The sequence below is a fragment of the Bombus vancouverensis genome, chromosome 4, assembly GCF_051014615.1.
Source record: "Bombus vancouverensis nearcticus chromosome 4, iyBomVanc1_principal, whole genome shotgun sequence".
NCBI classification, from domain to species: domain Eukaryota; kingdom Metazoa; phylum Arthropoda; class Insecta; order Hymenoptera; family Apidae; genus Bombus; species Bombus vancouverensis.
The window spans coordinates 12,717,134-12,740,908 of record NC_134914.1 but is presented as its reverse complement, the minus strand read 5'-3'; the positions used below and the strand labels follow the sequence as shown (position 1 = coordinate 12,740,908).

General features: G+C 33.3%; 4 protein-coding genes and 1 long non-coding RNA gene across 8 annotated transcripts; 2 read left to right on the top strand and 3 right to left on the bottom strand.

Moving 5' to 3' along the window:
- Positions 1-42: 42 nt before the first annotated feature.
- Positions 43-6,410, top strand: LOC117156620 (uncharacterized). 2 transcript variants are annotated; one of them, XR_004464123.2, is made up of 5 exons: positions 44-2,439; positions 2,647-2,698; positions 2,781-2,984; positions 5,764-5,871; positions 5,997-6,410. XR_004464123.2 is itself a non-coding variant. In XM_033333819.2 (4 exons), exons 1-3 carry the CDS (start codon positions 563-565, stop codon positions 2,982-2,984), a joined length of 2,133 nt encoding a protein of 710 aa, XP_033189710.1. In that variant the 5' UTR covers positions 43-562; the 3' UTR covers positions 3,172-3,841. The 2 variants fall into 2 exon arrangements, 1 of the variants encoding a protein (XP_033189710.1); XM_033333819.2 differs by lacking the exons at positions 5,764-5,871; positions 5,997-6,410 and adding an exon at positions 3,172-3,841 and having other exon boundaries at positions 43-2,439.
- Positions 3,966-17,507, bottom strand: hyd (E3 ubiquitin-protein ligase hyd). 2 transcript variants are annotated; one of them, XM_033333817.2, is made up of 30 exons: positions 17,265-17,507; positions 15,893-16,093; positions 15,454-15,775; positions 15,163-15,371; positions 14,930-15,093; positions 14,642-14,841; positions 14,284-14,552; positions 14,043-14,197; positions 12,724-13,959; positions 12,473-12,646; positions 12,250-12,382; positions 11,714-12,175; positions 11,525-11,649; positions 11,217-11,455; positions 10,973-11,139; positions 10,567-10,898; positions 9,907-10,315; positions 9,287-9,635; positions 8,540-8,879; positions 8,207-8,442; positions 7,632-8,135; positions 7,173-7,340; positions 6,684-7,040; positions 6,421-6,606; positions 6,222-6,344; positions 5,926-6,135; positions 5,504-5,862; positions 5,199-5,405; positions 4,713-5,091; positions 3,966-4,610 (listed from the first exon to the last, which is right to left on the bottom strand). In XM_033333817.2, the coding sequence occupies exons 1-30, from the start codon at positions 17,324-17,326 to the stop codon at positions 4,401-4,403; spliced, it is 8,487 nt and encodes a 2,828-aa protein (XP_033189708.1). In that variant the 5' UTR covers positions 17,327-17,507; the 3' UTR covers positions 3,966-4,400. The 2 variants fall into 2 exon arrangements, with proteins under 2 accessions (XP_033189708.1, XP_033189709.1); XM_033333818.2 differs by having other exon boundaries at positions 12,479-12,646; positions 17,265-17,506.
- LOC143302611 (uncharacterized) lies at positions 17,462-18,579 on the top strand. Its single transcript, XR_013058240.1, has 2 exons — positions 17,462-17,584; positions 17,655-18,579. It is a non-coding gene; the product is annotated as an uncharacterized LOC143302611 (long non-coding RNA).
- Positions 18,379-21,543, bottom strand: LOC117156623 (mitochondrial import inner membrane translocase subunit TIM44). Of its 2 annotated transcripts, none has more exons than XM_033333821.2 (7): positions 21,464-21,543; positions 20,783-20,938; positions 20,464-20,709; positions 20,189-20,393; positions 19,974-20,122; positions 19,533-19,896; positions 18,379-19,457 (listed from the first exon to the last, which is right to left on the bottom strand). In XM_033333821.2, exons 1-7 carry the CDS (start codon positions 21,464-21,466, stop codon positions 19,210-19,212), a joined length of 1,371 nt encoding a protein of 456 aa, XP_033189712.1. In that variant the 5' UTR covers positions 21,467-21,543; the 3' UTR covers positions 18,379-19,209. The 2 variants fall into 2 exon arrangements, with proteins under 2 accessions (XP_033189712.1, XP_076474195.1); XM_076618080.1 differs by lacking the exon at positions 21,464-21,543 and adding an exon at positions 21,158-21,439.
- Positions 21,544-21,642: 99 nt separating this feature from the next.
- Positions 21,643-23,461, bottom strand: LOC117156621 (uncharacterized). Its single transcript, XM_033333820.2, has 2 exons — positions 23,111-23,461; positions 21,643-23,038 (listed from the first exon to the last, which is right to left on the bottom strand). The coding sequence occupies exons 1-2, from the start codon at positions 23,323-23,325 to the stop codon at positions 21,808-21,810; spliced, it is 1,446 nt and encodes a 481-aa protein (XP_033189711.1). The 5' UTR covers positions 23,326-23,461; the 3' UTR covers positions 21,643-21,807.
- Between the last annotated feature and the right edge of the window lie 314 nt (positions 23,462-23,775).

Below are 23,775 nucleotides of genomic sequence, written 5' to 3'. Positions count from 1 at the left end.
ACTATGGTTATTTCTCGACAATGCACCTAGATCGTGGATGAAAATAGATTTTTAGTTGTGAAGTCACACGGATGCTCTAGATATAATTCGTGGCAATTCCGTGAGTGAATTGGCAGCCATTTTTAAACTGCTTACTTAGTATAATAGAGTAGGAAGGATATGAATAATGAGAAATCGGATCACGAGATAATAATATGTAAACGCGTGATAGATTAAATGTAGCGTGAATCGGGCGTGAAGACGGAGGAAAGGACGATACGGAATTTGTCGAAGTGTGAATATTCGTTTCGAGTGGACGGTACTCGAGCGAATATACTTCTTCCCCGTGAAAATTGATGAAATGGTGAACTGTCAACACCTCTACAAAATGAGAATATGAATATAATTCGAACAACCGTAAAGAATAATAATCGGTCGGGTCTAAAAGGTAATCGTGACGATTTTTAATAGGGATTATTAGTTCAAAGCCGAGAGGCCCCGGCTAAGAGCGATGTCGGTTTTAACATGCAAGAGAACAACGAATGCAAAGATCGTGGCTCTCGAATGCTAAGTTCCTATAATAATGGCAGATAATGTACACAGAAAATCGCATAAGCTATCGGATGGTAGTAGAAAAATATCGAATCCAGTGCATCGTACGACCACCGAGACGATTCGGTTAGGAGAGCCAGAGAAATTGTACCAGCCGGTTAGTTTGACCAGTTCGAGCAACGTGACGGCCAGTAACCAGTGTCGAAAAAAGACATCCTCCTTCCAAATAACAAGCGTTACCGTTGGTTCTCGTATGAGCAATGATGCCGGCGAAGATTCGAACGATGATCTCGATGAGTCGCATACGGAGGACAATTCAGTCGAACACTCGCGTACCACCGACATGGACATTGAAACACCTAGCTATTCGGAAGACACCTTCTCCAAAGAGGATGTATTCTTTAATACAAGTAACGCTGCCCTCAGCACTGCTCCGGTGATTCCTACAAGTTCACAGTATGGCTTGGCAATCGTGCCCTCAGAAGGGAATAACGTTAGTAATTCAGTAAATGATAGTAATATCAATACATTGGATATTACGTCTGTTACTGACAACAATATTATCAATTTACTTTCGAGTAATGCCAAACAAGATGCAGATCTACGTGAAGTACATTCGCATGGTAGAAACGAGAGATTTAAAGTGGTCAAGATCGAAAGTACTGAACCTTTTAAAAGGGGCAGATGGACTTGCATGGATTATTTGGATCATACATCGGTTAATCAACCGACAGCAATCAGTACACCTAAAGTGTCTGATCCAAATGAGGTATGCATATCGTATGGGGTTACAGACAGTGGAATCGTTATACCTGATGCACCTAAACAATCAGTCGTATCCGAAGATAAAGGTATGGGCATTGATGCTAATGGACAAGTATCTGTACATACAGATGTGCATACATCGATCGGTGTACCAAACAACCCTACACCAGTTTCAAGTGCTAATTATGCAGTAAGCAATTCCATTCCTCCCAATGCACAGCATAATCCAACGCAAGTTCAAACGCAAACTAAAGTTCAACCACCTTCGCAAATTCCCCAATATTTTCAATCTTCTGCTCAACAATTGGCATCTCAACAACAACAACAAACTGGACAAGGTTCCACGTTACCTTCCAATCTGCAGCCAACCCATCCCAGTAATTTGACTCAACCTCAAAGTATGCCCCAAGGTTCTATTCCTATTATAACACAGACTGGCAATAGCAATGTGACACCCCAACAAAACATACCTCATTCAAAAGAAGATACATATGTGACAGTGAGCACACAAAATCAGTCATTACCAGTTCAAAACGTTTGTCAACCCTCTGTGCAGCAAACACCTGTACCAACATCCCAGGCACCTAATATTCTTGTTACGCAGCAACAGCAACAACATGCTGCTCAACAGCAGCAACAGCAACATCCTCCGACTCAGCAGCAGCCACAACAGCAGCAGCAACCCCAACAGCAGCAGCAACAGCAGCCTCAACCTCAACAACCATTACAAACACAAAAACCAATGACTCAAATATCTGAGCCATTGACTGCCATACAAGGAATGCAGGGCATCCAAAATATTCATAAAGTTCCTCAAACAGGTGCACAGCAAACTTCATCAACTATTCATGCTCCTGGAGCACCAGTGCAATCCCAAGTGATCCCACCATCTCAAATGCAATCTTCAACTTCTGGTAGCAACGCCCAAGTACAAATGGCACAGGTATCAGCTACCTGCCAAAATGTTGTAGGAGGTATGCAGCAGGGAAATATGACATTTCATCAACCAGATCCGGAGCAGGATTCTATTTCAGGCATTGTAGCTGGATCCACCACTCAATCAGCTGATACAACTCTTTTAGAATCACTAACTGAAGTCACTCAAGGCAGCGATGAACATCATACCCTCGAAGATAATGAAAGGTACAGTTTATTAAATGTACTTTCAATCACTGAAATTATGTATTCATTAAAACATTACATATATCTAGTATTATTGGCTAAAGGAATATTCAATTGAAATTTCTTCTTTTAGAAACAGAAAAATAGTTTTTAACAAGACTGTGAATTTACTTGCTGTAGCATATACATATTTTATTAATAAATCTTTGCATGTAACTTTTATTGCAGTATGTCGGGGACTAGTGCTGTAGCAATTGATAATAAGATCGAGCAAGCTATGGTGAGTGTGTCTGCTGTAGGGATAATTATCCGATGACAATAAAAAACAATAATATTGAAGTTAATAGAGTATTTTCTTATAGGATCTTGTCAAGAGTCACTTGATGTTTGCTGTACGGGAAGAAGTTGAAGTACTCAAAGAAAAAATAGCCGAGCTTATGGATCGTATAAATCAATTGGAAGCTGAAAATTCAATCCTGAAAGCACACGCGACTCCAGAAACATTGGCTCAATTGAGCCAATCAACAGCAAAATTACCCCAAAACAATTCAGGAAGTGGTCAATAGGTAACCATTGTACATAAGTTTCTATTAATACTTTGTCAAGTACATAACGGATAATATAATTATTGTATATAACTTTACGATTTTTAGAAATTTATAAACAATGAGATTTATTATATTATACATATTAACATTAGTAATCTTTTTTTTAAGTAAATTAAAGATAATAGATTATTTTTTACTATTTCAGTTTACTGTTTAGGAAATATATATATATATAAATAATAATTTAAATCTGTAAATTCAATTTTCTTTCAAAATGATAATCATTTTGGAAATATATATTGTTACGATCCTAGACAGAAACAAGGACATATATTGAGTGCATGCCAAGATTAAGCAGCATAAATAATGGAGTTGATATTGTTTTATGATAGATTCAAGATTTTGAACATGTTAAAAAAAGAAAGTATATAACAATATGAAATAGGCAGCTAGACATTCCTAGATTATTTTTCCTATTACCTTCGCATTTGGCCAAATTCATTCACCATAAAATTGATTGAAAAGAAAAAATTGATAATTCAACCTAAGAGTTTAATGTTCAAGGAACATTTGTATCATTTTAAATTACATGTGATTTTACATTGATATTTTGTTATCATTTTCAGTCGTAAAAACAGGTTTTTTACGTAAAACTATGTAATTTCCAATATCATTAAACATCAAGTCTCATATTTTGTAATCTGTACTCTCGTGTTGTAGTCTCATTTTTAAAATATGTATTATAATCAACATGCTGAAATCCAGGGAAGCAATTACTACTGGTATGCATTAAAAGAAAAATTCTACAATTTCCTGTCAACATTTTATGTTACATCTTAAACATGCCTAATAAAAAATTTTTAATTGTATAATAATTTGTTAAAATTCCTAACAAAGTAGAAAGAGTACTATTATGATAGCAAAAGAAAAGGAAATGGAACAAATTTTAAGACAATCGTTTCTGATGATACGGGGTTGCCATTAATCCATTTTCTTCCATGACTTTTAAGATGTTTTTTATTCACTAAAATGATCACTATAATGACTAAAGATGACACTTTAATATAAAATCTTATTATGATGGAAACCACGTCTTTTTGTTCAGTAAAAGAAATCAGAATTCATAATTACACCTTATAAATTTATAAATGTTATAAATTTTTTTAGGAAGGAAAAAAATAACAACATACAACTTCTTTTTTGTTTCTTATATCATTATCAATAATGTGACTCCTTTTTAGAGCTATTGCGCACAAACATGGTCACATAGCATATATAATATACATAATATATATATAATATGTTACATTATATATATCTTATGTATACATATAATTATATATATATAATTATATATATATATAATATATTATATATAATATATATATATTATATATATATTATATATATATTATATATATGGAATCTATATATTCATACAAATCCGAAATTCTTTGTCTGAATAGCAAGTAGTAGTTTATGTCTTAATATGTGACGAGAGCTGTACAATGGAAGATATAGTCGGGAAATACATGTATTTGCAGTTGGTAGATGATCATCTGCTGGTCGTAATGTCACACTTGGCATTGGTTGAAAACCATCTTCACTTGCTGGTAGTGCTGGAGATCCTGTCCAGAAATATACCTAAAATACAAGTGTAAAGAGATAAAAGATGCATCATTTATAAAAAGTAGAGCAAAGACAATTTTTTCTTACTAGTAAAAATGTTTGAGTGTGATTTCTTACCAAGTCTTGTCGTTCTGAATGAGACATTTTCTCAACAATAGACCACAACCAGCGTTTAAATTTAGCTAATCTATCGGCAGGTTCTCCTGATTCGTCGTTGAAGGAAGTGTACGATATCAAAACGGAAACGTTAATATCACCGACCCCATTTAACAGAAGCCTTAAGTCTTCGGATGTTAAACCATCGAGCGCTCCTTCGGGTAGCACGTCAAACACTCCTTCTCTCATAGCATGCAAAGCTTTCTCTTGTACTTTAATCATACGAACTTCCGCGTATTTGCGTACATAATCGTAAACATTACTTGCTGTCACTTCTATATCACGTCCGTTAGGAATAAGTTCAATCGATCCACCTCCTTCTTCGGGACACAAATCAATACTAGAACAATCAAGAGTGTTATATGCCATGGCTAAGACGAAATGCGAGAAATGTTAGAAACGACTCTTCGAAAATAAGCGATTGAAATATTTCAGGTACACGCTTACCTGAATGTAAGATCAAGAGCAGAGAATAGACTGTTACTATCCTTGGTTTCGGAATCAATAACGAGTTGCCTTAAGCTTTCATAAATTACAGAGTCAAAAAATGCAAGATCGTGGAAACGGATCGGTCTTCCCAAAATGTATTTTATTACATGACGATTCAAAAATATTGGGCACAACTCGTTTTGCAAAAGACACAATCCTATAAGTCTGATAACAAATTTTTCTTTTAATTTCACCAATTAATAGTTTACGATTATTTTTATTATATTATAATTTGATTAATTGTTATTTATATCATTACCAACCTGCCCACATTTCTGAATGCGTTCAACCGCTCGTAACTGGCTCTTCCCTGTCGTGGAGTGTAAAAACCTCTCTTTCCCGGGGAATAGAAAAGAGGAGCATTGTCTTCGGTATCATCCAAAATACTGTTCTCAATCTTTTTCTTATTAGCCCCACAACGTGCGATCAAGCTGAATACATCGAGATCCAACAACGCTTCCCTTGCTGACTCCTGACTATGACTACGGATTAATTCAAATGCTTCCTCTACTTTTTGCCGCAGAGCGTCTTCTGAAGCTAGTAACATCAACAGCTGTGCAGGGGACAACTCTAACAGCATACCAGTTATTTTAGCAGCTAATGCGGGTTGCAATGCATAAACCTGTACAAGGTAACAATAGTGTGTTATTGTGAAAAACTAAGTACTATCATTATTATTAATTACTTTTGGATATAGCCTGTCCCCGAGTTGTTGTTGATGCATGGTCAAGTGATCATTATTTGGGTGACTAACAGGTAACGGATGGGAATTGGAGGATGAACTACCAGCTCCAGAATTACCGCTTCCTTCAACAGAACTGGATGGATGAAAAACTCGAGCTTCAAAAGACAATGCTCTACGCGTCTCTCGACATTTTCCAGAAGATCGAGGATTCTGAAATAAGATATCTCTTGTAAAAAAAGAAGAACAGAAGAACATTGCCTTTCTTCTTTTTTATTTTTTATAATAATTATACTTACTTGTCGTCTTAAATCATGATCACGATCTCTACTTTTTAGCTTCCGAAGTACATTATATTGTGTATATTTTGATCCCACTTGTGCTGCTTCGAGATTAGGCAGTTTTTCATTTGCAAGCAATGCCTTTAAAAAAAATGTACGTGTACGCTATATTTTTAAGATAAGAAACAAAGATGATTCCTATTGTAATATTACAAACCTCGGCAATCGCGGTATAAAAGCTTCTAGTTACACCAGTCCCTTCACCAGGTTCATCCTTGAAAGTTACTTTAACACGATGCACGGCTAACGGCGGTGCATTAGTGGCACGCCTATTATATAAATTGTAATGTGTATTTAATTCCTTCATCGTTTGTACTAATAGTTGTGTTCTGTCCCGTTCGACCTTTAAAAAGTTTAATTTATATTATACTCAATATATTTCATTCGTTTAAATAATTAAAAATTATTGTACTTAATTACTTTTAACAGATTAATGTCTCTTTGCTGTGCATTCCGAAGTTTCTCCATATCTCTACGGAATTTCGCTTCTTTTACTTGGAAACCTCCTAATTCGGATACAACTGAACCAGCTTCTAATCCTACATCTTCCATGAAAACTCGTCCAAACAAATCAAGAGACAAGCTCCAACGACCCAATAAAATGTTATGTGATATATTAGATCCAATAGACGAGACTGGATTTGTTTCAATCGTTTCATGAGTCATGGACGCATCTTGATTTGAACCAGATGTGTCCATCTCCTCCGTTACATTCTGTATTGCTTCATTTGCTGTAGACATCATTTCTGACGCACCAGCTTTATTTAAACTCGATTCCTTTAAAATTGAAACACAACATTATTGCACCTAATTTACCAGAAGAACTTTTCTTTTGTGCGTTCATGAATTTCTGTAATTTGTAACTCTCTCTTATCTTAACTTTATTAAAAGCAAATTCTATATATTTACCGAAACAGTTCCAGCTCTAACAATAACGCTTCTATTCGTTTTACAGATATCCTTATTAGTTTTGGTACTTCCCGATGCTTGATCGCTTTGATTATTAGTAGAAACGATGATTGGAGCTCGATCAATTTGCTCCGCAGCAAATGTGTGATTGAATGATTTTGCCTTTTCCTATAATATTAAAAGTAAATCTACATATTTTATCTTTCAACGAAAGGAACTGTGCCATAAAAGATTTAGTAGAAATGTAAGAATGACATCCTATTGTTACAAAAATAATAACTTAAAAGTAGGATTACTTACAACAATAGGATAAAATTTAGACTAAAGTAAACGCCGTTTTCCGTGCAAAAATTTTAACACAAAAATACAAAAATTAAAAAATAAAATAAAAAAAATAAAAAATATAAATGCCGTGAGTGGATAAATTTAATTAGCTTTCCTATGTAAAGGGAACATTACCGTATGCTTTGTAGACGTCGAATCTCCGATCGTTACAGAGCTACGTCTTGCATCTGACGATGCAAAGGCAGATCTTTGAATAATTTGACTAAATGTCGGTGTGGGGATATTCTGATTATCAGCACCACGTGCAGACAGACTAAGTCTTGTGGGTAATCCCTCTAACGGATTTTGATTAGGACCTGCACTTGTTGCTGGTTGTCTTGGTATACCAAAGAGATCCTCTCGCTTTGAATGGGGTTGCAATAGATGTGGTTGATCAGCTAATGGTAAGGCCTCGCTCATGACAGTATCAAAGGGATCAAGGGGAGGGCAACCAAGACATAAGGTGGAGTCTGATCTTTGTAAAAAGGGATGCTTTCTTCCTTTTGGTGTACTGTTACTATTATTTCCTGATCCGCAACTAGGAACCTGAAGTAAATCAGGATAATCAACGGAATCTGTCTCCAACGCAGTGGGAACTGGAGAACTATATTCTTCTCCCTCGTCATTATCATTTTCATCCTGTAATGTGAAATATCATAATCTGTGTTAAATACACGTTGATTACAAGGAAAACCCAATTCAATACAAACCTGATCATTCCAACTTGAATAATTTGACGATTCCTTTTGAGTCTCTCCTCGTGATGACATTGGTTCTGATAGTGGCGAACGCATATAATATACTAACGCATCGAAAACGTATGCTACATGTCTTAGTGCAGAAACATCTAATACTGGCAAGCTATCCCTGTGTTCGGCATTGTGAGCACGCATTAAGGACAGGCAATAAGACAAAAATTCACGTCTTGCCAAGTATACATCGCCACCTAAAAATAATACTTATTAGCCACTATTCTATTCCCAAAAATGTAATTGCAACACATTTGAGCATTTCTTAAAGGGAAAATTTCATTAGAATGATACCTTCGCGTTCTCTACTGTTTCTTGAAGGTTCGCCAACGCCTGCAAAACCAACGGTGAGTCTTGTAGAAGCTTGTGGAGTGGAGATATTGGAGCTCGTAGCGATACCACTGCGTTGATTCCGACCTGTATTGGATTGTAGCGTCAACGACAGAGCCGCTGTATTTAACAATCCAGAGAAATTGCCTCCAGGTAAAGATGAAGCATTGTTTAGTGGATGTTCTGGATGCGTAGGATCCGCACTACGTGTCAGAGACACACCAAATCTTAGTTGTGCCTCCGTGGCATCCATAACTGTGAGCAGCCAATCCCACGTGGGTTTCAAGTGCCCCTCGAGATACATCTGTAATCATCAAAATTATCATGTTGTTCTAAATTTATTCAATTTTAACCGTTTGAGTCCTACCGTTTGAGTCTTTGAAGAAACAGGGTCGAAAAATCCTGAATAACGCGATAGCGCTTGTCTTAATCGATTGCGAAGAGAAATAAGCGGCGCAATAGCGCTCGTCATATTTGTTATTTTTATGAAATACATCTATATTATTATATATGCGTACTATTAGTTTATAAATATTTGAAGCTTTGTTCAATAAAAATTATAGAAAAGATAACAATGAAATACAAAATACCGTCAGTCATCCGTAACGTTCAAATGTACGGAGACTTTCCGATACAAAATTTAAATAGCGATCGCGCTGCTTGGGACTCAAACGCTTAATTATTAAACGTCATATTATAAAAAAGTTATACCTGCAGGTTAAGCGCATCTTGATAAGTAATTTCCATTAATCGCGGCAAAGAAGGCGCTAATGTTTTATAATCTTGCATCATAACCAAAAGATCAGCTATCTGTCGAATAACAATTCCAAATGCACGTGCCAAACAAGTAGTACTAGTACCCATAATTATAGGTTCTTGTGCAGCTGCAACAGCAGATGTTGCAGTAGTGCGTCTTAAAGATGTAGAGTCAATAAAAACCAGGTTACTGCCACCTGTTACCCGTAATCCAGCTGTACGCATACTTGAGTCGCGATTACGTATCGCCCATTGCATAGAAACAGGCGCGAGATTATTACGATGTAAATGGCCAGATGAACCACTGTAATCAAGTATCAGTAACATAAAAATGATTTTTACAAATGCGCTTAGAAGAGAGATTAATGTTTTAATTGTAAGGGCATTGCTGCAAAATTCTTTTAATGTATCTATGCAATGCATATATAATACAGTACCTATAGTTGATTCAGAAAATATAGCGAGGTTATATATACATTTGTAGTTTTCGACTCAATTGGTTTTTCGACCTTGCTATATTTCTTTAATGAGTACAAGACCATCGATGTTACTTGAGAGAAAGACAGTAGTTTTACCTTCGTCGTTCCAATTGATCATCACCAATTTGAAAATCTTCATTATCTTGTTCGTCAGTTTCTCCTGCTTCACTTTCATCGTCTTCCTGCTGGCTTGATTCTCCAGATTCATCTTCCGGGAATAATAAGATAGATCCCATTCCACCATCAGAGCCTGCTGTAGCACCAGTTTGTACACTACGCTGCGCAGACGCTGCATCTTGATTGCTATGATTGTCATCGGAGTCCGACTCTGTTTCCGCTTCCGCCAAAAGATCGAGCTCTGTATCGGATTCGCCATCTCCTGCCTGTTCCTCACCTACACCTCCGCCATTGCTATCAATCTCACCTAATGGTTGACCAGGGACAGTTCCAGAAACCCCAGATTCTTCATGTTCGCTAATGTCGCCATCAACATCCATAGGAACTTCTATTCATACATAAAGATTATTATAGAATCAAAGTTAGAGAAAATTAAATATAATTTTATAATATTTTAAGCAGGATAATGGGGGCACAAAATTAACATAATCGATAAGATTTGATAATGGAAATACTACCAATTCAAAATAATTTTTTGGAGAAAATGGACACTTCTATCATTTCTAATAATTTTTTAGATGTAAAACTCCCGGTTACATTATTTTTATATTAATTTATACATTAATTCGCAAGACATACCTTCACCAGTTTCTGCCTCATCCATAGCAGAAACATCCCTGGCAATAGTAATATTATTATTTCCTTGTTGCGTTTGTAAAGTAGCATCCAGAGTTTGGGAACTAACACCACTATGAGGTATTAGTGGCTCGATAGAAAACAACTCTTCAGAGCCATTGATTACTTCCATTGCTGAGCTCGTCAATGTAAATGGTGCTGTCGGGCGAGCAACACCTAATCTCACGGGTGCTATCAGTGAATCAGCAGTTTCACATAATTCTTCAACAGCTAATTTAATCAATGCTTGGAACACTTTACGACATTTCATTAGAGGTTGCAATGCCTGGCTAGTACTGAAATATGTTTTAAAACATCTGAATAGATAAAAAAAATAAAAATCGCTTAGCTAAAGTAAAATATATCGTACTTTCTTCGTTTTGTCGTATTCGGTGCCATTTCTATTGTGAAGATCACAAATATTCGGGCCACAGATCGAACAAATCGACGAGCAACATTATTTGCTTCTTCTTGTCGTCCGGATATAGTATCATTTTGTAATTCTCGTATTAGAGTTGTCAGAAGAGTATCGAGCATCTGCGAAAAAATTATATTACATTATGAATGTTTTCTAATATATTAGACATATAAGATAAAACTAATATTTTTTTTACCTCTGCACTACACTTAAATAATAGCGAGTGAGTAAATTTATCGAGTAGAGCAGTACCGCTTTGACGACATAATTGGCCTTGATCTCCAAATAACTGTTCATTTCCATGTGCAGAAACTCCTGACATAATCATACATTGAACAGCTGGCCAATCATCCAATAATCTTTCCAACGCTTTTCGATTAAAGCGAGGAGGTTCTAAATCGTGATCTGGCATATCTGGTACATAAGTATCTAATCCTGTTAATCATTAACTTTTAACTTCTATTTTTTATATAAATTACTCTTTTTCTAAGTAAAAAATGTTACCATCTGAGGACGGCCCTTTTCGACTTGCAGATGCTGAGCGTTGCCGCAGTGCAGAACGGTACTGCCGTTGTTCGATCAATTGTCTTCCAACAGTCTGAACCAAGAAGAGTAAAATACTTTCTCCCCTATAAAATTAAGAAAAGTAATTTATTTTAATTTTATTAATCAATTTGTCGCATATTTATTTACCGTGAGTTTATCTTCGTGACAAGATCAGTATTCACTACGAGACGACAAAGGAGTTCGTAACGAGCACCTTGATGACCCGCAATGAGTGCTCGACATTTGCACTTTTCCCAGCAATCACAATAAGCTGTAGGGGATGTTATCTTTATTCTGCAATCATGTCCTCTATGACAAACGCGAGCACATTCTGTACAGCAACACAAAGATCCAATCAAGCCGCAAGTTTTGCATTCAAAAATATCTTGGTCGATGTGTTGAGTCCCAGTCCATGTGAAACTGCATGTATCGTTGCAACATGTAACGAATAATGGCGATAAATCTGGATTAGCATCCGCAGGAAGTATCATAGCTGAACATTCTTTCTGATCTCTTCCAACCCTTTGAATAATGTCTAATAAAATGAGAGCTGCGTGATATGCCCGAACTGATACAGCAAGCATTAATGGTGTCTGACCTTGAATATCCCTGTTAAAACAAACATTCAAATATTTTTTTCCAACTATAAAAATATTTTACTCATTACTAATTGATATAATCACTTTGCCGTAAGTAGTTCTTTCAGGTGAGGTGCTAACACGCTACTTTCACACATATACTTTAATATAAGTAATGCATTATTTCTTCTTTCCACAGAGTCTATGATGTAGGTGTTATTTGATGTTGCTCCGACACCTGAAAGCAGCAAGATATTTATTTAGCAATGTGTAACAGAAGTTAAAAATTACAAAAAAAAAAGAAAGAATAAAAAAGCGTTTGATACACTTTTACCTGATTTGTTCATCATTGATATGCTAGCAGTACCAATGCTAAGCAAACTGTCTTCTTCTCCTGACGTATTATCAAAAGCTTCTGGTGGCCAAGTTAAAGTTGGAATTGGTTCCTCAATAGGTGCAGATGGACCATCAACAGTGTTTGAAACTAACTCACGTTCAATACCTTCCAAACAAAATAATAAATTAAAATAAACAATTTACAATTTCTCATATATTTATATTAAAGAACAAATTTAATACCTTGATCATTTTCTTTATTCGAGGTTGGTGAGCACATACTAATGCAAGCATGCAAAATATTGCGATTACCATCGCAACGTTCCATTAATATTGATTGAATCTGTGCTGCATTGTTTTTGTGATCTTGTTCCAAATTGCAAAATACTTGCTTAATACTCTCATAATCGCACCTTAATATTCGTGGCATTAATAAGAGATTATCAAATACTAATGCAATAACTGCAACTTGATTTTTCATATTGGTTGAATTTGAACAAGTCGGTATGGGAATAGTTGAAGCACCAATGCACAGAACTGGAACTAAATCCAACCAATTTGGATCACGGATAGCATCGGCGCAATCCTTTGCTAATGGATAGATAGTATTATTTCCATCTCTAAGTATCATGGAACACTCTATGTTCTCTCCTGAACTTGTCAGGCTGATATTTTGAGGCTGCAGACCCAAGAATGATGATACATCCGATGGAATATAACAATCTTGTACATATCTTCCAGTACTTAAATTATACACGACGTAACTTAATTTGTTTGCACTTTTTACTATTGCATGGATTCCTTGTCCGTCAGTAGCAATGCTCAAAATGCTATCATTTGATCCTTCAACAATATTCACTCTTCTGGGAGTTCGTTGGAAACAGTCTGGAGCTCTTGGATTCATGGATGATTTTATTACCTGTATTTCATCTTTCCTTAATAATCTACAATCAGCTAGCAATTTAATTAACTCTTCAGTTGTTAAATCTTTAAAATCTGAAGTACTGAAATCTTTTTCTTTAATTTCCTTTTCCTTTGCATCTTTCGAGAAGAATTTTACAGCGACATAACAACCGTCAACTTTTATAACTTTACCAATGGGAACTGTTTTTACATCTTCTACAAAAACAACATCCTTTAATTGCCATTCTTCTTCATCTTTTCGCTCTGACTCTCCCTCACTTCGAGGTGCAGCTCGCTTCTGTCTCTTATGACTTGTCGTGATACTGCCAGTATCACTACATGTGCTCGAAGCTGGTGAGGGTGGAGGAGGCATATCAAGGCGATCAGTAGTTTCTTTGTGATTTGTCTTATTAATATTACCCGTTCCATTGTTTCCATTCGTTTCTCGTTTTTCTGTATTAACATTTGGCAAATGAGTTCCAGCTGGTAATATCTTAAATCTGTAAGTGCTATCTAAATTCCATGCTGCTCCTAATAACTGTCCCACTTTTGGAACTCCATTGGCAATGGTAAAGCCTTGAAAATATATCATTTTAGAATATTATAGAATATTATTTTTTAAGCAAATCATAAATACAATTTATTATTTAATAAATTACCTATTGCTCCAGGATGATATATGGGACTATTTTTCATACAAACATGTGCGCCATAACTAATATCGTTTGATGAAACTGTGGATGATCTATGTTTGCGCGATTTAGCCTTATATTTTTCCCATAATTTTTTGCGTTGTGCAAAAGGTAATACACCCCTGTGTAAATGAAAATATAATAATCGACATCAGTTTTTTGTATTTGAAATAAAAATAGTTAAAAAAATTGTAATATTTCAACTCACCACCAATACAATGCACCACTTTCAAGTTTAGCAACCGTATACAAAGCACAGGTATGAAGGGATACTATTTTGTCCAATGTAAATTCTGTAAAAGTTTGAGCTGGATGTTCGAGACGAGAAGCGACATGACCTACAAGTTCATCAAGCCAAGTAGCTACTTTGCCAGATTCAGTACTAATAGAACATCGAATAGCTGTTGCGGATATATTAACTATCTTTTCTGTGGTTACTGCCAACCATGGAGCTTTCGGATGATGTATATTTGGATTCTACAATGAGCATTATTTTAATTTTTTCTTTGTTTTCAATTTATAATATTGCTCACATAAAATACTGAAACAAAATTTATTTTAAATACCTCTGCGTGTTTGTATGGTTCAGATTCCGACCATTTCCACTGATACAATTGTCCCCCAGCAGAAACAGCAATTAATTCACTATACAGCGAGGCGATTTGTACAAAACGAGGGGCAAGATCACTACTACGTTCATGCCACCACTCTAATTCTTCTGATATCCATAATGGACTTTGAGCAGCTAACTCTTTTTTTTTATTATCTAAGAAATTTTTCAAATATATAATCAAAATATCCGTGGTTACAATTCGTAGATATTAAAAAATAATTTTCTAAAATTTTAATTGTACCAGAATCTTTGTCCCAAGAATCTTTAAGTGCTGATTCCAGCCAACGTCTTGGACCACAGTATTGACGATCCCTCCATTTACTGAAATTGTCTCGATCTCTATCCCGCTCAGAAGTACGTTCACCTTCTCTGTCATTACCTATTCTGCGTGAAGAACTACCCCGGCTAAAAAATGCAAACATTAAAAATATACATCTCTTACAAACAATTTCAAAAGCAATTCGGACTAATTACTTTCTCATTCCTGTATATCCAAACATGTCTTCAGGAAACATAGAATCTGCATCAATGATAACAGAATGCTCATTGCTGAATCCACCATCTAGTAATGAAATGAGATCTTCCGGAACATAGGTATCTGCTGCATCTTCAGCATCATCACCTTCCTCATCATCCCGTGACAGTAAATTATTTACTGCTAAGTTTACATCTAAATTTGTACGCTACAAAATATATTTCAATATTAAACTAGCAAAATCTTAATGATACAAGGATCGGTACACTAATTTCTTCAATCGGACAAACCTGTAATTCTCTAATAATAAGATTGCGACTTTTTCCCTGTAATACCACTTGAGCCTGTGTAATAAGATCTTCTGGTACAAATGGAGCTGGTACAGATGCAATAGGACGCGAACTGCTACCACTTCCTCCACCCATAATTACACCTGGAGGACCTATCCTGCCTCCACTGCTACTTCCTCCATTACTACCACCTCCACGAATGGCAGAACTGCCACGCATGATTCGTGCACGTGATCTGGACATTCCTGCTCTACTTCCACTTCCACTACTAGTACCACCATTTGGTGCTGAATTGGAGTTATCAACATGGTTTTTGTTTGTGCTAGGATAATAGAGGAATATGTATGTTATTTCATTTGTGGGATAACACAGTGAATATGTTGTTCACAACTAATCACAACAACATTGTCAATAAACTTCATTTCTTTTTATAACTTACTTTCGATTTGGTTCATTTTTGCTTAAATCCAATCTATCTGATAATACTGTAAATGCAACTCTACAAATTTTATGGTCTTCTGTGAGAAGAGCAATGTGTGTTGGGCCAACCACAATATGTTTTACTGCAACCTTCAATCCACTAAATGCTGGTAATGTTACAAATCCATATCTGTTGATTTTTTCTGCCACTTCCTTCAATCTAAAAAAACATGTAAAAGAAAAATTAACTACTCCAGTAACATATATGCTCACTTTAACTAAGGTTTATTTATTATATATAAATAAATTATATATATTCACATTACTAGAACATACGAATACATGTATCATAGTATTTTATGATAAATATTGAAAAAATCCTTTTTTAATTTTATACTGTGTAGCAACAAAAAATATACCAATTTTTGGATAACAATATAGAGTACTATTGTTGTATACATAATAAATACTATGTATAAATTTGTGTTATATATGAAAATATTAGAATGTATGGATGGAACAATAAATTATTCTTCTTCTACTTCACACAAAATTAAATTATACAAACCCATATTAAAATATTAAATACACAAAATATAAAATAAGAAAATGATGATACAACATTACATAAAAATTTACAAATATTTATTGAATGAAATAGGAAGGTCATTATCTATGGATATATTTGATCATAAATAATTATATTTACAAAAACTACATTTTGTCCTTGTAACCTACAAATGTGTTCAATAATAGAAACAAATGGAACAAAACATTTATTACCATTTATGTATGCCACATATATAAAATATATTACATGTGATTATATATATAATTTTATATAATGTAATATATAATGTGATAATATATAACATGTATATGTTTATATATAATGTGTATGTGTTTATTATATATATAATATATATAATAAATAATATAAACACACACGCGCGCGCACGTACACGCACACGTGCGCGCGCGCGCGCACACACACACACACACACACACACACAGAGGGTAATATATGTATAATATATATAATATACATCTATACAGTAAAGAGAATAATTTTTAAACTAATATATTCAACATTTTATTCTAGATATGTGCATGCTTATTATTTAATACAAACATAACGATGTGACACAAACTTTTAACTTTCAAACGATACATCATCTAACATGCCATTAAATTATACGATACAATGGGCGAGGACCGTTTTAAAATTCAGAAAGGACGAAAAAGCATATAGAACACTATGCTAATTGATATGAGCAAGCATATTTTAGGGTCGAATAATGAACAACGATGATTTCAATACGGAGGAGAGACAGACATGCCAAAAAGATATATTATAATAGGAAACCGATAACGGATACATTTTTTCTTACCTATCGTTTAACTGATCATCTGTTCCAGGTAAGGGATGTACAACAAAGTGTATCGACGTCATTTTATCAATGCGTAAACGTATTTCAATATCACGGATATCGTTTTAATAATTCTGTACACACAATTTCACCACACCGTCGAAATGATGTTCAGCCATGTTTCTGAAGAAACAACGAGTTACGTGTTCTTGAAAGTGAACGAACCGAACTTAAGTTCTCCACGTATTCGTAAATGCATTAAAAAATCACGCTCACACGGATTCGATGGCAATCGTTAACTGAACAAAAATCACGTGTAAAACGAAATATTCGAAGAATGCGTAAGCGTCTTTAACGAAATGCAACCGATCGTCCAGATGCTTCTATTACGTTACTGTATTGGTGTTACAGAAGGAGAATATGTATCATGGCGACCCTCGATTAATGGCGGACTCAACTATTTTACGATCGTTATTTAGATTATACAATGATTTCACATTGGAAGATCTTTGAAGATATTTTTAATTCACTACTCATTTAATTAATACAGAAATATTTTTTTCAGCTTCACAATTATCATCATTTAGATGTTATATCATGTTTGTATGTACTAACAATAGTTTCATTACACCACTTTTTCTATAACGTTCAATTGCATACAATGGTTAATACAAGTTATATAATCGTAGTACAATAAATACACTATACTATATATTTACAATAAAATCACGCACGATTTACAATGATTTTAAGGAAATTCTTTTATGGCAAATGTAGTTGAGATGAAAGAACGGATACTGACATGTAATCAAATTTTAACTTCCTATGAGACGAGCGTAAAACTAGCCAATCAGAGAAGAGTTTCACTACACTCCAAAGGAATTAATATTTGATTGAATTGTATATAAAAAAAATTTTTATTTTTAAATAGTTCCATTGATATCAGATTTAATTAGATTTAATAGGGGATTTTCAAAAAAATTAAATTGTGTATTCTGGAATGAAAGGAATTATGAATAAAAATGTCAGTGCATTTTTAATTGAACATTACAAAATTTTTTAAATATCTTTCAATTGTTTACAAAGTTACATAGAAGAAGAAAGAGGAAGGAAGAAGATTAAGTTACAGTCTACATTCCTGTTTCTCAAAACATCTGTTTTTCTTTAATTTTTACATATTGAATTCATTTATACAATACATTATCGTTTATAATCTTACTGAAATTTAAAAGCAAGTGTTTTCATTTTGTATATTACAGATTTAAAAAATAATGAGTGATTGTATTAATAAACTATGCACTGTAGTCATTATTATAGACACGAAAAATATGTACAATCTCTGTTTAATTGTAAAATGTTTACACATTCCCTCATTTTTATTATATAATTTGTGTGAGACAAATATTTGGCATTCAATATATATATCTTGTTAGGCTCTATTTTTTAACATTTTAATACCAATATTTAAATATGTACAGAAACAAGTTAGTAAAATTTGTGTATACTTCATGCATTTTAGCCCAGATGATGTAACATATGGATTATAAAACATGATAGAACAATAATTTATATTTGTAATTAATTAATTGTTCTGGCGTATAAAGATAATTATAATCCTAAGTATAAACAATCAAATTTTTATAATCTACATTTTAATAATGCAAATAACATTTGATTGTTCTATTCAAACACATAAATCAAAAATTTATATATGGAAGATTTTACAAAGATCCTGTAGCTTCAAGCTACATAGAATTGAACGTCTAATTTAAGTCACAGAGATTAACATCTATCATCTATAAATTAATATAAAGGTCGCGAATCTCGATAAGAATCTTCTCTTTCAATACCAGTTGCATTGAAAACCATAAAAAAACATGTCAGTTCTCACTTATTCTTCAGTCACAGTAGTATACACATTAATTTTTTCTTAAAGCTTTAACTAAATTCATACCTAAACTATACACTATACAAATTGTTCAGTGCTAGTAGCACTAAGATCAAGTAAACGCCATGCAGCTTTTGGATTAAGTTCGGTAGGATCACGACATAATACCCATATGTAATTGACACGCATTACTTTCTCAGGATCTCCTTCAATAACATTTTTCTTGCCATCTCTCACACACATGATTTGTTGGCATTGGAAACTGATTATTAAAACTGGTCCTTGTTCCATTACTTTACCCATTATTAAATCTATGTTGTTGATATCTGAAATTGAAATATTTAGCTTTATCTGGAATAACCGCATAAAACTAAACATTTTATATGAAATGTAAAAAGTACCTAAAATTTTATTGTCTAATTTATATCCCAGTTTTTCTACTTGTAACAGTGGTTGTGCTATTACTTTGTACGGAGCTTCATGACACCAGTCTTTTAAAATTTCAAGATCCCCCCTTACCATAGCTTCCAGAATATTTGGAATAATGTCCGTTTCACAATATTTTAAAAATTGTATTCTATCGAAGCTGGGATCTAGTCTACAAATTTCTGTTAGTGTTGCAGACAAATCTGTCTTTTGAAACAATCCACCGACTATATCCGTAACCTTTTCCGTTAGTAGCCTAGAGGCACGAATGACAGGATTATCGGATTCTTCGTATTTGATCTTCCATTCTAATATTTTATTCACATATGGATTTTTATCCTTGGAAAAATATAATTATTACAAACATCTGCAGTGCTGCAAATATGTAATATAATTCGATTATCTTAATTATGTACCTTAAAGTTTTGCCATGATTGATAAAATTTAGAATCTTTATGCAATTCAACATCCATAGCCTGTTCATTTGGTTGGACAACTTTGCTATCTACTGATTCTACCACATCTTTTCTTTTCCTCAATACCTTGGGAGCAACATACACTTTTCCTGCAATTTTGATTTAAAAAACATATTATTATAAAGCCTCGTATTTATTTGCAAAAATTGCCTTACCATGCATTCCTTGATGATCTAATTCCTCGCGTACAGCTTCTGCAGTTTGTGATATTGTTTGAAATGCACTTGTTTTACCTAAAGCCTGGCTTTTTTCAGATATTGTTTCTGCTGCTCCTTTTGCAGACTTTGTTATTTCCTCACTCAGTTGACCAGCTTTCTTCCCTAATTCCGTTTTACTTGCTTCTTCAAGAACTTCTTGTACCTATGTGACATTAACTTCCATAACACATATTCTCAACTAACAAATACTAACAAATATTTTCCAATCATACCTTTCCTTTTAAGGATTCTAACTTTTCTTTAAGAGCTTCAGATCCTTTGGCAGCTTCAGATTCAACTGCTTGAAATTTCTGTCTGGCAGAACGCAATGCTTCTGACTGTTCTAGTTTTTCTGCTTCTTCCCTGAACTTTTTCAAAGACTCCTTCATCTCTTTATTCTTTTGCAATTCATGTTTGATATTTTCAAGAAATTGAGAAAAGAAACTGGGTCTCCTTGCTGGATTCGAATAGAATCTGACCTAAAAAAAAAAAACACATGGTAATTAATCAGACCTATATACCTTTTTGAAGATATTTTAAAGGGAAACTCACTGATAATCCTTGAATATTTGTGATTTGTGGTAATTGAGACCGTAGTACAACATTGTAAATATGTATTGTTGAACCATCTCTGGGAAGTTTTTTTTTAGATCGGGCAGATCTTGTGATACCAATAAGGCTAGCTTTAGACACAGAAAAATTCTGAAACTATACGAAAAAGATATACACGCATTTCAAGTTCATAGAAAATGAATCTCCTTTCACATAGATAATAATTTACATGGTACAATTTAAAATGATTCTTTTTAATATAATTCTTTTTATATCAAAATATAATATTATTTACTATTTTTTTGTGAGGGAGATATATAGGAATAGGAATTAAGGATTGATAAATTTTTATTATATACAATAGATAATTATTACCATGTTATGCAAGTTTATTTCTTTCGCGTGTAATTATTTATATCATTGTTATTTCGTTAAGAAATTCTGTAGAGGCAGAATATAATATCTCAATTTCAAAAAACTAAACTTTATGATGCAACGGGACCGAAAGTATGAAAGTTATTCAAAAGAACATAACCTAGTTGTGAGAAAAAAATGTGACCGGCTTGAGAATTAAACATTCATGACCTCGGATTAATATAGGAAAAGAAGGACAAGCACGCTTATTTCGTGCCTTCACGTGATTAGAAGATTATGATTCAGTTAGCAATTAGGATTATTTACCATTTTACGAACGATTTATCTGCAACATCGAATATCTTCATAAAATATATTGCGGATAGTGAGAAGGACATCTATCGACAAAAATTAGGACAAATCATGAATATATAATAATTGTATATGTGCCAATGTGATAATTTTACTCAAAAGTATCATATTATCAAATATATAATTAGTAAAAGTTTCCTTATAAATAAAAAGTATACATATTTTTATTCAATTATTTTCACACATTTGTATAATCTTAAATATTTATATTATTGTAATATATATATATATTACAATAAATGGTATCTACAATAATAAAACTATAAATACAGCAAATTATTATATGATTAATATAATGATCAATCTCCCCTTAATCCTGGTATTCTATATAAAAATTCTCCATCATAATCATAATAACAATCCTTTATCCTATATGTCTTGCCTTTTTTGTAAACACTTTGAGGAATTTTTATATGTTTTGTATATTCCAAATCCATATCCATATATGAGATTCGCTCTTTTACATATGTATCCAAGCTTGCACTTTTGATTTCTGCTTTGGTTGCTACTTTGGATTCAGTTGCATTTGTTCTAACATCCAGCATATTTTCATCAGATAAATTCTTTGGAGTGCTAACACATTTTTCTTCAATATTAGTATCTTTTGTAGTATTATTTAATATGTTAGGACTTATATCTTCTGAATTCTTAGATTCTATATACTTTTTATAAGTATCCACCAATGTTGTCCTTTCTTTATATGATGTCTCATCTGAATTATGTAATTTGTGTTTCAAGAATTCTTCAAAGAGTAATGTTTCCTGTTTTATATCATGCTTTTTTGCATTGTGGATTTTGCTACTTTCAGAGCCATTGTTTGTTTTTGTGACTAATGTTAAATTTTCCTCATTTACTACAGATAGTTTTCTATCTCTATTTGTATTGTTATGTGAGGAAATTACCAGTTCATTTTTCATGATCGCTTTTTCGTTATGCATTTCTCTATGTATAAGACTATTGCTTGTTTTCTTGACTAATCTAGAATCTTTCTCTTTCATTGCATTGGTTATCTTTCTATCTTTGTTTGGAGGATTTTGTGAAGAAATTAATACTTTATTTTCTGTAATTGGTTTCTCCTCAATAGAATCTGCTATAATACTACGAAAAAATGAATTTCTGGGTTTTGGAAATTCTATCTTTGCTGGTATATATTTTTCTGCCAAAGTTTTCCTGTCTGTTAAACTAATTTTTCTATCTTTAAATTTCATTAAATGCTCTTTTAAGTTAGCATTCACTGGTAATTGCCCAGTTTTAAATTGTTTCCAATTTTTAATAACCTTATTGTCGTATGCAAGAATCCTTTCTACTGATTTTGGTTCCCATCTTGATTTCAAGATCTTTTTTATGGTTTCAGGTAAAGCTGGAAAACTTTCACTGAGTCTTTCAGGTGTCCACTCATCAGGATTTTCTTCATGCAGCTTCTGTATTTGATCTTTTTCAACGTATGTAAGAAAATTTGGTTCTACCTCCTTAAAATATTTGCTTTTAATGATACGATGTTTCAGTAGTTTACAATCCTTTTCAGTTTGCCTAAAAATTACAATATATTGAAAATATAATTGATATATATATATATATAACTTGATGTTTATTAATATATACCTGTCATGATCTGTATAAGACTCAATAATGTCAGCAAGATCGGTTTCGTATTGTTCCACATCATTTTCATCAAATTCTTCAAGATTATCTTTAAATTCTCTATTATTTTCGATTTTCATTAGACGTACTTTTCCTCGTACTCCAGCAATTTCAGGTTTAGGTTTAGTGGCATATCTTCTTAACAGCTTAAATGTTATTGCTCTAATGTTATTCATCTTCAAACTTGTTCATTTCTTTTACTATATTATATAAAAAAAATTATCGATATGATACTTGCATACACATAATTTTGGTTATAACCAATATTAACATAAGTTATATATCATATAAGTACTTTATGTCTAAATATTAACTGAAAGAATATATGTGAACCGCGCTAACTGCAGTGGCGCTAACTATAAGTCTTAAGCGTATTTTAAACATTTCTATGTGCATGATTTAAAATTATGATAAACAGCAATATTTCTTACCATTTTATTTTATTAATTTTTAATAGTTAATAAATTAAAATTAAATTAGACAACTTTTTTAGTTTAGTTTATTTTTTTATCTTTTATGGTTTACTAAAAAAGAAATTTTCTCCCCGATTTTACTTTCAAGTCTTAAGAGCAGTTCACAAGGAAACATTGAACTTTTTTGTTATTAAATGTATTGAAGCTAGATTT